Source organism: Natrix helvetica (assembly GCF_964273705.1).
Source record: "Natrix helvetica genome assembly, chromosome: 3".
Taxonomy (NCBI): Eukaryota; Metazoa; Chordata; class Lepidosauria; order Squamata; family Natricidae; genus Natrix; species Natrix helvetica.
In genome coordinates, this window is record NC_138549.1 from 131587760 (window position 1) to 131601811 (window position 14052).

At 40.0% G+C, this 14052-nt stretch overlaps 1 protein-coding gene across 2 annotated transcripts in view; it reads left to right on the forward strand.

The window, feature by feature from the left end:
• LOC309389531 (complement receptor type 1-like) overlaps positions 1-14052 on the forward strand; it is a 191693-nt gene that overhangs the window by 136242 nt on the left and 41399 nt on the right. The window contains exons 1-2 of one of the 2 annotated variants that reach the window (XM_081948039.1): positions 5535-5932; positions 12336-12521. The exons of the other annotated variant lie outside the window; for it this stretch is intronic. Of the exons in view, the coding sequence (XP_081804165.1) occupies positions 5839-5932; positions 12336-12521 (280 nt within the window). The 5' untranslated portion in view covers positions 5535-5838. Of the gene's footprint in view, positions 1-5534; positions 5933-12335; positions 12522-14052 lie in introns of those variants that run through there. 2 annotated transcript variants of the gene reach the window in all.

Consider the following 14052-nt stretch of genomic DNA (forward strand, 5'->3'; position numbering starts at 1 on the left):
AAGGTATAGTTGAATTCTCCAAGTGATGGCTTCTTTGATCAGGGTTTAGCATTCTTAACTTCTCACCCCAAAATTAAAAGTATTGCAAGAACTGCATACTCGTGAGGGCTGAGCAGTTGACATCTGAAATTGAATTTTGACTGAGGGAAAATTAAAATCAAAAGGAAGGGAAATGCTGTAGGAAGGAGGGATTGCCACAAACACACAATAATCAGTTTCTGTTATTAGCTGTTACAGAAGCCAACTCTGCTATGCTACATGATACTGCCAAGGGATAAGCTTATTAAGGTGGTTCTGTTGATGGCTTTTATACCTGACTAGGCATATAGCAACACTCTGGAAACTATCTGCCAGAACACTGTTGGGATTATTGAATAAACACATTTATTGTTGTGTTTTTGAGTTTTCTGTCTCTTTTGCTAATACATTCACATTATTATATTTGGCACAGGAGTGGGCTTCAAAAATTTCAGCAATGGATTCTCTGCCCAGTTGCTGGGTGGGCGTGGCCATGGTGGGCATAGCCCAGTCTGCCTCCTGAACCATGGGAACCACCAGAACTTCTGGGAGGCCCGTTTTCCCCCCCTCCCAAAGCCTCTATGCGGAACCTGCACTTATCTTGCATCCAAAACGGGCCACAAGGAAACTCCTGGGAGGGGCGGGGAGGGCAGGGCCAGCCAGGGGTAGGATTTGGAGGTTCTCCGAACCGGCCATAACGTTAGCTACGGGTTCTCCCAGGTGAACCCATAGCAACCCACCCCTGATTTGACATCCATATAAAATTTGAATTCAACTACTTTCTGAATAAGAAATAAACTAAAATATCTTTGGAAACTAATATACCTGGGTATTTCATAAACTCACATACTTTGCAGGATTTTAAGAACATGGCACACTAGAGTCTCCTTTGACCTGATAAACATAGCACGTTTCATATTTCTGACCTGTTTTGATATTTCTTCATTTTTATGTCTTTTCTCACACCAACTGGATTGTAACTTTGGTAGCAAAAAGCTAATCTGTGGCCAATTCACACACTTTATAGCAGCACTATTCATATTAGAAAGTCTGGAATCCATGAGATATGCAAAACATTCTAAATAAAATATATTTTGAAATCAACGTAGCTGTTTCAAACATTCCAAGTTCTGGAAATATCTCATGAAGCTTTGGAGAAGAACAATCATCTTGTTTCCCACTCTTTTGAGTATATCAATATCCCATCAAGATTTGAACTCCGATTAGATAATAAAAAGAGTTTTCTTGCTACTGGACAGAATTGTTCACAAATGGCTGGATTTTCATTTATTTATTTTATGAACTTCTTTAGTCACAGCTAGTCTATACTGTACAAGAGCAATAGCCTACAGCCAATGCAAAATAACATAAGTGTACAATGGTAGGCAATAACAGAAATAGAAAATAATACAGTAAAATTTATCATTTCTATAACATTTCTTACACCAGAAGCTCAACAGCACTCAGATCCCAAAGGCGCTCTGGAGTAGCAAAGTGTTTATGACTTTGGCAGGCCAAGTGATTAAGCCGAGGTTTTGTATAGTTGCCAAATAGGATGAGAGATGCCCGAGCTTTGAGTCATCTCATAATGTAAAAGCTAAAGCCCCAAACTCTCTCCCCCACGCCCTATGACAACTGGGGGGGGGGGGGGAGATCACCATAAAATGATGCCATCAGTTCCTAACCTTCATAAGTGGTCCAGAAGAATTCTATATTCAACAGTATTATAAGTTCTGGGAAATGTCAACAATCATGCTGGAACTGGCTTAGTTGCGGATGCTCATATTTTGTTCAGAAAATTGTGGTTCTCAAACTTGTTATTGGCTCAATATGCACGGTTCTGTGGATCTGTTTTTATTTTCTATAAAATAAAAGTCGGTGGTCTGAAAGAGAAGGATTCTATACCAGCTATGATGAGATAACTTCACATTGAGATTGATCAGTAACAACCCCTCAGGAATGGAGAATCTATTATTAGACCAGGGCAGCATGGAAATATATTGTAGAAAGTTCTGGCAGGTTTTATACTGCAAACTTTTTTAAAAAATTGTGTCTGTTCAGATAAATATAAGAACAGGCCAATCATTTTTGAGTGTGTTATCTCCAATGTCAAACCCATTCAGTTGCTTGCTATGTAACTCAGTACTTGCAAAAGAGTAGGTTAGAAATGACTGGAATGAAGGTAAAAGAAAATTCAGCTCTGAACCAACTCTAATAAGAACTCATTATTGAGCCAACTTTGTGGTAGTGATAAAGATGAAAATCTTTGTTTCCTTTACTAATGCATACTTTCAGTATCACTACTGGAATTTTCTCAGGAGTGGTTCGGGAATTTGGGGAATCCAGCTCAGTGAGAAATCAAAACTTCAGCAGCTTACTGAAACATGTTGGTTTAATACTTTGAAAGCAAAGTATTTGATCAAATTAATTTTGATCTTAGACTCTGCAATTCTGATACTTTAATTTGTAAAAGTATCCAGGGTCATCCCTCTTTCTTGAAATCACCTTATTGATGTCAATAAAATATTTGGAAAAATTTGGTTAACCTTATGTTATGCTGTCTTTTGTTCCTCATGGATTATTACATTTAGTAGTAGCTCACCTCGGTCACTGAAGCTATACATTTCTTCCCTTAGAAAGATCGGTTCCAACCTCATTAAATAAAGCTGTTGTGAGACCAATGCATTTTATCTTCCATGTTGTTCAATACCTATATGAAATCACTGACTAAATAATTTAGTGATTTAGAAAAAAAAGGGTCATCTTATCTTCAGAATATTGGTAAAACCCAGCTCTATTTCTCCTTTTATTCATATCTAGCGAGGTACAGGAATTACTAAATAAATTTCTGGCTTTAGTACTGGACAAGATAACAACCAAAAAGTGAAGTTCAATCCAGTCAAGACAGAAATACTGTTAGTATGTGGTTTATTGATCTAATGGTGTTCAGTTTGTTCTAAAAGTTGCATATCTCTAAAAGGATCACATTTGTAGCTTTTACTGTTTCTGAATCAATCTACTACATTTGATGTTAGATGCTTTGTGTAGCATGAAGGACAGTACTTTTTATCAGCTTAGGGCCAACTATGGCTCTACTCAAATATAAATAGTTTTCAGACAATTCAAACACGGCATTGCATTTTTAAAAGTAGTGAAATAAAAAGCACCAACAAAAATATAATGGTTAAACAGTAAAAAAGAAAAACTAAATACATAATAATGATCAAAATGAATTGAGATGCTCCCCCGTGCCCAGAAAACCCTAATTAGTGTGGGCGGGTAGGAGTGGCAAGAGATCCATATAACTACAGACAACAGAAAAAATTAATTCAATCCTGAAGTTTATAAGATATAAACCTATCAAAACATACTCATCATCTTTCCATTTAAAAAAACAGACTATTTAGAGCTAAATAATAAACTCATGCCCTGGACTCATTCCTTAAAATCAAGAAAATATATTTTTTACATTTATACCAACTATGCTCTATTCCAGCGATGGCGAACCTTTTTTGGCTCGCGTGCCACAAGTGGGGGGAGCGCGGGGGGGTTGTGTGCGGGCGTGCCGCACCCATAATGCAACGCGCGCCCCCAGTGCGCATGCGCGCACAACGCACCCATTTTTACATGCTTTTTTCACGCTCCCCAGGCTCCAGGGGCTTTATAGGAGCCTGGGGAGGGCGAAAAGAGCCTCCCCGCCCCCCCGGAGGCCCTCCTGATGCTTCAGGGAATGTCCGGAGGCTTCCCTAAGGCCTTCGGAACACTTAAAACCACCCTCTGAGCAAGAGAGGGTCATTTTAAGCGCTCCAAAGGCTTCAGGGAAGCCTCGGGACAGTCCCTGAACAGGCACGAGACGTGCGTCTCCATCGCCCGGGCCCGGATCGCCTCCGCCACACGGCGCCTCGGGCCCGGCGTCCTTGCGCCGCTCCACCCAGCCTCGGCGCGTTCTCACCCTCTTCCTCTGGTCGGCAGGTTCCGACTCGTTCGCTGCCTGCCGGGCCCGGGCGCCACATTCGAGCCGGAGGGGGAAAGGAGGAGAAGGAGAAGGAGGACAACAAAGCCCCCTTCGCTTTCCCCCTCCCCCTCCCTTTCGGCTTAAGCCTTGCGACGCCTGCACAAAGCTCCGAGGGGACGGATTCCTGTGCAGGATGCATGGCAGGAAGGCTATAGAGTCCCCCCTCCCTCCGCCGTCCGGAAGGTCCCTGAAGCCTTCCGAACGCTTAAAACGACCCTCCGAGTAACCCGGAAGTCACTTCCGGTTTGCTCGGAGGGTGGTCTTAAGCGCTCCGAAGGCTTCAGGGAAGCCTCCGGACGGTCCCTGAAGCCTCCGGGGGGGGCGGGGGAGGCTCTTTTCGCACTCCCCCGGCTCCTATAAAGCCTCTGGAGCCTGGGGAAGGCGAAAAATAGCTTTTAAAAAGGTGAACTCAGCTGGCCAGCGCGCGCATGCGCGCTGGCCAGTTAACAGGGCAGCGCCTCGCGTGCCCTGACAAATGGCTCCGCGTGCCACTTGTGGCACACGTGCCATAGGTTCGCCATCACGGCTCTATTCCAAAGTTCTTCATGAGATGACAAATTCCATAGTTTATTATCATAGTTCAATATCACATCATGTTCCTTAACTATAATATTTCTTCCAAAACTTGTATTAACATTTGTAGCAATATAAAATGAAAACAAGGCACTGGCTGGATTAGACCTGACCATAGTGGAAGAATCTTCAAATTTCTTACAACAACTAATATACAAAATCTAATGCCTTCCCTTTAGTATTGGCTGGGGTGTAGCCAATATATGTAAACTAATATTTTCTGATGAAATAATTATATTTTTAAATCATAACATTTGCAAACATACTTCACATTCGGAATAAGTATATTACATGTTTCTTAATTCCTTATCACATACACTCGTAGAACACAATGACATGGAGATGTGAGGGACTAGACAAGTGTAAAATCAATAGCCACTACTCTCCCAAAGGTGCTTTTTCAAGAGGCAACCCGACTTGGTGGTTTTTCTTTGAAGACATTTTGCTTCTCATCCAAGAAACTTCTTCAGCTCTCTTGGATGAGAAGTGAAACGGCTTCAATGAAAAAGGAACATCTTCAAAGAAAAACCAGAAAGTCCAGTTGCCTTTTGAAAAAAACACCTTTGGGACAGCCATGACCTGCATCACTGAGAATCTCCATAAACAAATAGCCACTATTATTATACATTCATATAAAATGGATAATAGTATTTTTAAAAAACTCGGATTATAATATTGAGACATGTCTAGGTAATGATATAACCTGGAATTACTGCTCTTGTGGAAGGAAAGTAAAGCAGTCATATATTTTGGTAAAAGCACACTTTTGCGGTAAAACCTGGAGATTTGAGTCTTTTAAACGAACGGAAGGCGAAGCCCGAAATGATGCGTATCATAGACGGACAGCTTTAGAGCCTGGCTCTGTCAATTAGGTGTGGTCAAACAGTCATTTCCGGATTTCTGAAAACGGGAATGACAGAAGGTGTTTTTTGATATAACCTACGCCTAGCAATGAACCACAAGCACAGCACGGTCAGACTTTTGGAAGGGATGAGAGCAAGAATTGGAGTGAACTATAAAAAAAACGCAGAGCAACGTATTTCGAACTTTCGCAATAGTTTGACTTTCCCACCGCCCTGTTTCCCCGGCAACTGGTCGCAGGGAAGCCCTTACTTAAGCCTACTATCCACCGAGGGATTCCCGAAATTAGTCTTTATCGCCCGCCCCCCCATGCAGTTCCACACCCTTATTCCTCGCGCCTTGGAGATTCATTCGTTGAAAAGAAGAAAAAAATGAGTAGAAGCTCCCCTGCGATGTTTGGGAACTTCTTTTCCCACCTGGGTTCGAGAATCTTAGTGCTCTTCTCACTGTTTTCCGGAGTGCTGGGTAAGTAACTGGAAGGATTGGAGGGGATGAGGGAGCTGCGTCTCTTCGCTTGGACGGCCACTTAACTCGACGGCTAGCCAGCCGGTCTCTGCTGCCTTCCCATCCTCCAAAATAACCGTTGTTCCGAAAAAGGATGTCCGAGTTTCTCTTCCGTTTTCGTCCCTGTTTCTCTTCCGTTCAAAAATAATCTTCCAAATATAATCCTAAAAGAGAGTCAATGATCACGATTACGACCTCATATAAAGATCGATGAGAATGGAAAAGAAAAAATGTATTTTATGTTCTGTGAAGCCAGTTATTACTATTATTTCTGACCAGGCAATAGTGTGAACTCTCAGGTCACCAAATATAAATTTACCAACCTTGCTGCCGTCAAATTTTAGATTTGAACTCACTCCACCTTTGTTTTCATTTGCTTCTACTATATGTCAGCATCTCTTGGTTATAAGCAGCCACAGAAGCATCTAAACTAAAGTGAACCTTGTACTGATTCTTGAGGGCTGTTGTAATGTTTTCATCAAACATTATTATATGTCCTGTAGAAAGATCAGGAGGAAGTTGGAAAAAAGTTCCTCGTTAATTTGCAGAGAGAATTTTAAAAGATGAAACTAGCCAGAGGTTCCCTTCTCCTGTCAAAGTCGATCTATTTCAGAATATTTAACAATATTAATAGGTCTGGAGAAAGAAAACAAGAAGCCATGCCCTCTGAAGTATTCTCCATTCAGATAGATGTTGGAAGTGTTGGTCCTAGCATGGTAGTTTTAACTGCCGGTGCTCTAAATTGACTTTCCTGGTTTAGAACTGTATGGAGTAAATAAAACTCTCAGATGAAACAAAACTTCATGGTACTCTTAATTATCATGAAAAGAGATAACTTCAAGATACTCAGCTACTGTGATGGAATGTCTAGCAGGCTGTAAGAATATAAAGAAGGAAGAAGGCCATTGCAGAAAAGATTTCTTAGTCCAGGAGAGAGGGAAGAATGAGAAAGAGACTAATAAATGCAAGATGATATGGAGAATGGCTTTGGCAAGCTTTCAGGTTGCTACTATGATACCGTACTGGCAATAAATATTTCCAGAAATCCAAAGGGACGTTCTCATTTTTCCCATAAGATTTGCTTCTCAGAAGACATAATAATAATTGATTATTCTTTTATCAAAAATTCCACTAATAGTTGACTAGTATTTGAAAGTACAACCTTCATTTCAATGGGAGGGTGTGTCTGTTATTTCTGAATGTTTGCTTAATTCAAACTTACATCATTCACATAAGGTTACACCATTTGCATACTTATGGCATGACGCAAATAATGGAAATTGATGGAAATAAAATACCTTTAAGTGAATATTTTAGACACAAAGACCTAGTATATGGGTTCTGGTACTATACTGATAAAAAAGGCTGTCTTCCCTAATAATTTTTCCTACTATTTCACCTATCTACCTGAAAAGTTGCTGAATGTCAATTCAAATCACATACCTATTTCCAGAGTAATTTATATTTCATTAGATAAATAGTTATTTGCCTATAATGACTTAGTATAGTGACCTAGCGAACTTGATTCAAATTTGAAAATGTATTTTCAATAATGAGGCCTCTAAACAATAAGCTGGATCCATATTTAGGTATGTGAATCAAAGCGAGTGCAAGATTTCCCTGTTTCTCCTTTTTTTTGCACAAGCTAGAAGAATGTATGGTAAACCTCAGAAATGTTTAGGTAATAATTCAGTTTGCATTTTTAAGGTTCAGGTAGGTAAACCAGTCCCTGTGAGTTTTACTCCACTAAAGTGGCACACAGAGCCATTTGTTAGGGCACAGAAGGCATTGCCCTGCCAGCTCCAGCACACATGTGTGTGCTGGCCAGCTGACTTTGGCCTTCTTTTAAAGCTGTTTTTTGCCTTTGGAGTCATTTCCAGTTTGGCCATAGGGAGCGTTTTTCGCCCTCCAGAGCCTCCAGCCCTTCCTGAAGGCTCCGGTGGGCCAAAAATGGCCCTACAAGCAAACCAGAAGTCCATTCCCAAAGTTCCGGTTTGCCGTAGGGCCGGTTTTTCATGCTCTGGAGGTTTCAGGGAAGCTCCTGAAGCCTCCAGAGGGCCTCCGGGGGAACGGGGAGGCTGTTTTCACCCTCCCCAGGCTCCTAGAAAGCCTCTAGAGCCTGGGAAGGGCGAAAAAAGCATGCCAGAAGGACATGGGGGGACATGCTGGTTGTGCACGCAGGGGGGGGTCGCATGCGCATGCGCTCAGGGGTCACGCGCATAGCATTATGGGTGTGGGCATGCCTGTGCACGACCTCCCCCTGCACTCCCCCTGCTTTTGATATGCGATTCAAAAAAAGTTAGCCATCACTGTACTAGGCCATTAAGCCAAAGTTGTCCAAAGACATTTGCACAGTCATGTGCCAGCATGACATCCTGATGCAGTACAGAGTGTGCAGTGAAACATGGAGCGTTGTCACTTTCCCACCAAAATGATACCTATTTATCCACTTGCATTTACATGCTTTTGAACTGCTAGGTTGGCAGGACTATCTCTAAGAGCCAATTAATTCATTATAAATTTTAATGCTTTTTTTCCAAAGTCTGGAGATATGCACAACATGATACACAGGAAATATAATTTCAGTTTACTTTGCTTCTTCCCTTTTTCATTTCCTTTTTTATCGTATGCCAAACAATGAACATTGTACATGCTGATGATTTCCCCATAACTTGACTCATCAGTGATTGAAGTGGCTGGATATCACTCAATTTTTGGTTTCATTTTCTCTGTTGTTTCTATGATCCCAGTCTGCCCAACTGTTTGCATCAAAAAATGATTGTCATCACCATTGATTCGGAGAATGAGGGAATCTGATGTTTGTATACGTTTATGTATGTATATGGGGTGCCGGGGTAGGGAAGAGGTTGAACAGTTCAGCCAAGAAGGGAAATGAGCAGGAAATGGTTGATTTCCTGATCATTCCTCAGTTCTTGGCAAAACTTCAATATTAGTTGCAAGAAAGTGAGAGAATTGATGTTTTTCTAGATCCAATGACCATCCAGTTCCAAATCCTGGGAAACTGATTTCACCTCAGCTCCCCATGAAATAGTAAGAAAGTTAAACACATGTAAGGATGGTATAAACACATGCAAGAAAGTGGAGAGGTTTATGATTTGGGGGTGTAAGTTGATTCTCTGAATTTATGGGTTGCTTTCCGAAAGTTTTATTACCAGGGTAGATAACATCTTCAGCAGAGTTTAGAGGATGTCAGTATCAGTGTTCTTCTGTTTATAAGCATTTCAGGTGTGGGTATATCAAATGAGGGTCTTGTGATAGGGAAGTTAGGTCAGGATCATTGGGAAGTAAACTGCTGGTGAGGGGAAGTTGTGTGGGTTGGTTGAGGATTGGTGCTGTCTCTGGTTGGCTGTGCAGTGGATTTGGATTCTGAGGGATTCGTAGGTTGATTGTAAGTCAATGTGTCTGTTGATGGAATTGTTTGTGGAGTGCTAGGCTTCATTGAACTCATGAGCATGGTGGGTGATAGCACGGCCTATTATTTTTGTGTTGCTCCAATCAAATTGGTGCTGTTTGAGGTTAAAGGTAGAGATTAAAGATTTGGGATTGTGGCGTTTGATTGCCAGCCAGTGTTCATGGATCCTGGTTTTTAAGTGGTGATGTTTGTCCCACTTAAAATTGTTTGCAATGGTTACAGTTGATTTTGTAATTACGTTGTTTCTTTCATCCTTCTTTATCTTGTTTTTGGTCCTGGATAATTCCTAGTGGAGCATGGCTATAGGTTTGTGGGCTATTGCTATTCCTAAGGGTTGGAGGATTCGGGCTTTCATGAACATTGACATCCCCTAAACTCCACTGAAGATGTTACCCAGCCTGGTAATCAGACATTTGGAAATCAACCCACAAGCTCAGAGAACAAACCTTCACTCAAGCTACAGATATTCACCCCTATTGTAACATTTATGATTTATCCACAGTGTATCTTTATTACAGAATGTCAAGTTTTATTCTTCACAAAAATAAAGCTTTTCTCTTAACTGTATCCTACTCCAAAGCCTATCATAGTCCTAGTTGTAATTCTTAATCTTTGTCTGTATTTCTAATAGCTTATTCACAACGTGTACATTTTCTTTATTTCCGTATATTGTTCTGTTCTTTTATTTTATACTTCACGGGAGTGTTCTTTCCTGACCCGTTTTGCAATTTTTATCATTTTTCTTTCTACTTTTCTAACAGCCAGAGTAATTTCTCTATTAGATTTAAGATTATGCTCCTATACCTAGAATACAATGGGTTCAGACGACATGTGGAATCCCTGCTCCATCACAATTTTTCACAGAAACTTAAGAGAACTGTCTAACTGAAGTCACTTTTTATATCAGTCTGAATTATGGCAATGATAAAAAATAACTTTGAGACCAATCCTTGCATTTATAATCATTGTAGATTTATAAAGCAAAGGAAAGCTGAAGTAAGACTGTAAGTACAATCACTGTTTCACTTAGTGACTGTTTTTTTAGTGACCAAGCTGCCAGTCCCAATTATGATTGCTAAATTATAACTACCTATACTTATTGTATATTGAATATTGTAAAAAAATGCCCCACAATCCTTTTTAAAATTAACTTGGGGTATGACTAAATCTGCCAATCTCTCCAGCTCAAGGGATGTCTCAGTTGTATGTGCACTTTCTCTACATCTTACTCTGACTTTACTGTCTCTAAATATTCACAGCTTTCATTTTCTCTCTTCGTTTGCCCTTATCCTCTCCCTTCCTTTTCATTACTATACAGCACTCTGATATGGTCTACTTGTTGTCTCATCATGGCTTTCACATGGTCAGCTCAGATTTCTACGGGTGAAGCTTTATCAGTTTCTTCCACACCCAGTGTCTCTTTTCTCCTTTAATCTTTTCTCTGCCACAACTAGGCAATTCCTTTTTTTCTTCTAGTCTTCTGAGTATTGTAGACAAGGCTCTGGGGTAGTACACTGGCTATCATCTAAAGCCTAAACTTTATCTTCCCTTCCTTGTTAAGGTTCTTTTTTTATTTATCTGAATCTTCACTAATTTTCATTTTATTTTAAATGCTGCTGAATTCTGTTCAGTTGCTTGACTGGCAGCCTTCCCCCTTTTCCCAGCTGAAAACCACTTCAGCCACACCACATTGTGTTGCACTTACATTGTTGGCTGCCAACACATTTTTCAGTGTAATTCAAAATACTGATTTTTAAAGCTTTCCATGGCTTGATCTGAGAAACCTTCAGGATCATCTTTTGTAGGTGAACCAACCTGTGCTAAATATTCAACCCAGGTGGAGGATTTTGGAGTACTTCAGTGTTGACTGTTCAATGCCAGATGTGAGAAGACCCAAAGACAATGTGTTTCTATAATGACCCCATACTAGGGAACAGTTTCCCATCAAAGTTTGGTTTGGGCCTATGTAGGCATCCTTTAGAAAGAATCTGCAAAGCTAGCTTACTTTACAAGGCATTTTGGGGTATTGGAGTTTTATGATTCAACATTATTGATATTGTATGTACTTTATTATCTTATGTATTAGTATAGTTTATAATGTGGTTTTCCCAGTAGTAGTGTATGGCTTCTATAAGGAAGGCTGAGCACTGAAGAATTGATGCTTTTGGATTGTAGTGTTGGAGAAGACTCTTGACAGTCCTTTGGACTGCAAAAGGTCAAATCAGTCAATCCTAAAAGAAACCAATCTTGACTGGTTTTTGGAAGGAGAGATACTGAAACTGAAGCTCAAAAACTTTGGCTACCTAAGGAGAAGAGAGGACTCATTGGACAAGATCCTGATATTGGGAAAGATTGAAAACAAAAGGAGAAAGGGGCAGTAGAGGATAAGATGGTTAGATATTGTCATTGATACAATGGACTTAATGTGGGCAAACTGTGGGAGACAATGAGGACAGATGGGCCTGATGTGCTATTATTCATGGGGTCATGAAGAGTTGGACCCACTTAGTAATAACAACAACAAATTTACTGTTTTATTGTACTGATTTTATGGCTGAAAACATAGATTGAAGCTGGTGCTACTTTACTATACTAAAGTAATAAATTCCAATTAATAAATAAACAAAATCCATTCTCTATTGCATACAATTCATATAAACATATTATGATATATTCTATTACAGTGGTTCTCAACCTCTGGTCCATGGACCCCTGGGGGGGGAGGGTGTCGCCCACAAGGGGTCCAGAAAGGCTTGAAGAAATATTATGATTTAAATCTTAAGTCTTGGGGGTCCGTGGCCACAAAAGGTATTTAAAAGAGGACTGTGGTGAAGAAAAGGTTAAGAACCACTGTTCCCTTACATAATTGAAAATATTGCAGAGCAAACTAGCTGCACATTGACTAAAATTAATGTTTTCTCTTTAATTTAGGTGACTGTGGACCTCCACCAGTATTGAAAAATGCTAAGCCATATGAGCCTATTAAATCTTCTTACAAACCTTATGAGTCAGTAGTCTTCAAATGTCTTCCTGGCTATAGAGAAGACCCCAGCAAACCATTCATGACAGTTTGTTCTCCAGACGAAGGATGGAACCCATTGGAAGAGTTTTGTGAGCGTATGTTTTTTAAAATCTTCCTTGTATTTTCTTGTTATATCACTTGTGGCTTATTAAAAGGAAGGGAGTAATTAAGAATTATCTAGTATTTAGGCTGTTTGTTTATTTTACTTATAAGGCACCTTTCCTGAATCCTGTTTCTCTCCTTTATTCCCCCACCTCCTCACTCTCCTGCTCTGTTCTTCTTTCTTTTGCTCCCTGTCTACTTCCTCTTCCAATTTTCCTGCTCCTTTTTTCCATGCCTTTTTTTACCCTTATTTTGTCTCCTCCTCCCTCCCCCTTTTCACTTTTTTAAACATCGCATTTTGATGACACTGCCTGACAGTTGCTCCTCCTTCCAATCTGCTCCTTCTTTTCTCTTGGTTTCCCCATACTTGTTTCCCCTAGTGTGAAAAAGGGCTTACCTCCCTCCTACCAAAAAAGCACTATAGACAACAGGTTAACTTTGCAGATTAGATTGAAATTTCAGAGGACAAGAAACGAAAAGGGAAAGAAACAGGAAGAGCACTCTTTTCCTTCATCTTCCCACTCCCCCAACCCACTCCACAGGGGGAAGCCAGTTAGCTGTTTAAGTAATTGGGCGGGGCATCAAACATGAGGGTGAAAGTTCCCACATGGCTGAAAGAAATTGAAATTGAGATACTCATACCTCTTGACCCACTGGACTTTTAGCAAAGCTGGGCAGCATCAAAACGGCAAATATAACTGAGGTTGGCCAATGCTTTCGTATTTATATATTATATACTCTTTTTTAAAAATAGTGTAAACCTTGCTGTTTTCAGAATCCTGTGTTGTTTTCTTTTTCTTGATTTTCTTGGTAACTACAATACTGGTAGATTTCTACTTTATTTCTATGAGTTCAAGATGGCAAATTAGGAATTAATGATGCTATCCCATTGGCATTCAATTACATATGAATAATTTTGCTGTTATTCCTAAATACTACAATGCATGATAATTGAAGATGTATAAAAACGCTGCAAATGATGCACAGCTATGCATTTATTTTCTAATTGTTGGGATACAGGCTGCATAAATTATTCAGGTAATCTCTAAATTAAAGATACTAGCATGTAAACCAAGATAAGTGTTTGAAAACATTTTGATTCTCATTCAAGAAGCTTCTTCAGCTCTGGCTGGATGGTGGGGAATGAAAGGATTTATATTCCTTGCAGACAGCTGGTCATTTGCATTCTTTTAGCGGGTCATTAAGGTCAGGTGGAGGTTTAAGCCTCTAGATGACCTTAATGACCAGCTAAAAGAATGAATCTCATATACAGCAGTATGGATCTCATATCCAGGTGTCAAATTTAGCTATAATTGCCCCATGAAAAATGAGGATGTAGGTTCTTCTCATCTTACTGAAAGTTGTCTCAGGAAAAATCTTTTTTTTTTAAAAAAAAGTTTTTTATTTTTAAACAAACATAGACACACAAGACACGTAACATAAAAACATCTTCCATTACATACAGTATGTCGATTGGTTACAAGGTTTTTGTGCATCCTTTCCATAGTCATCCCTTAAATTTTA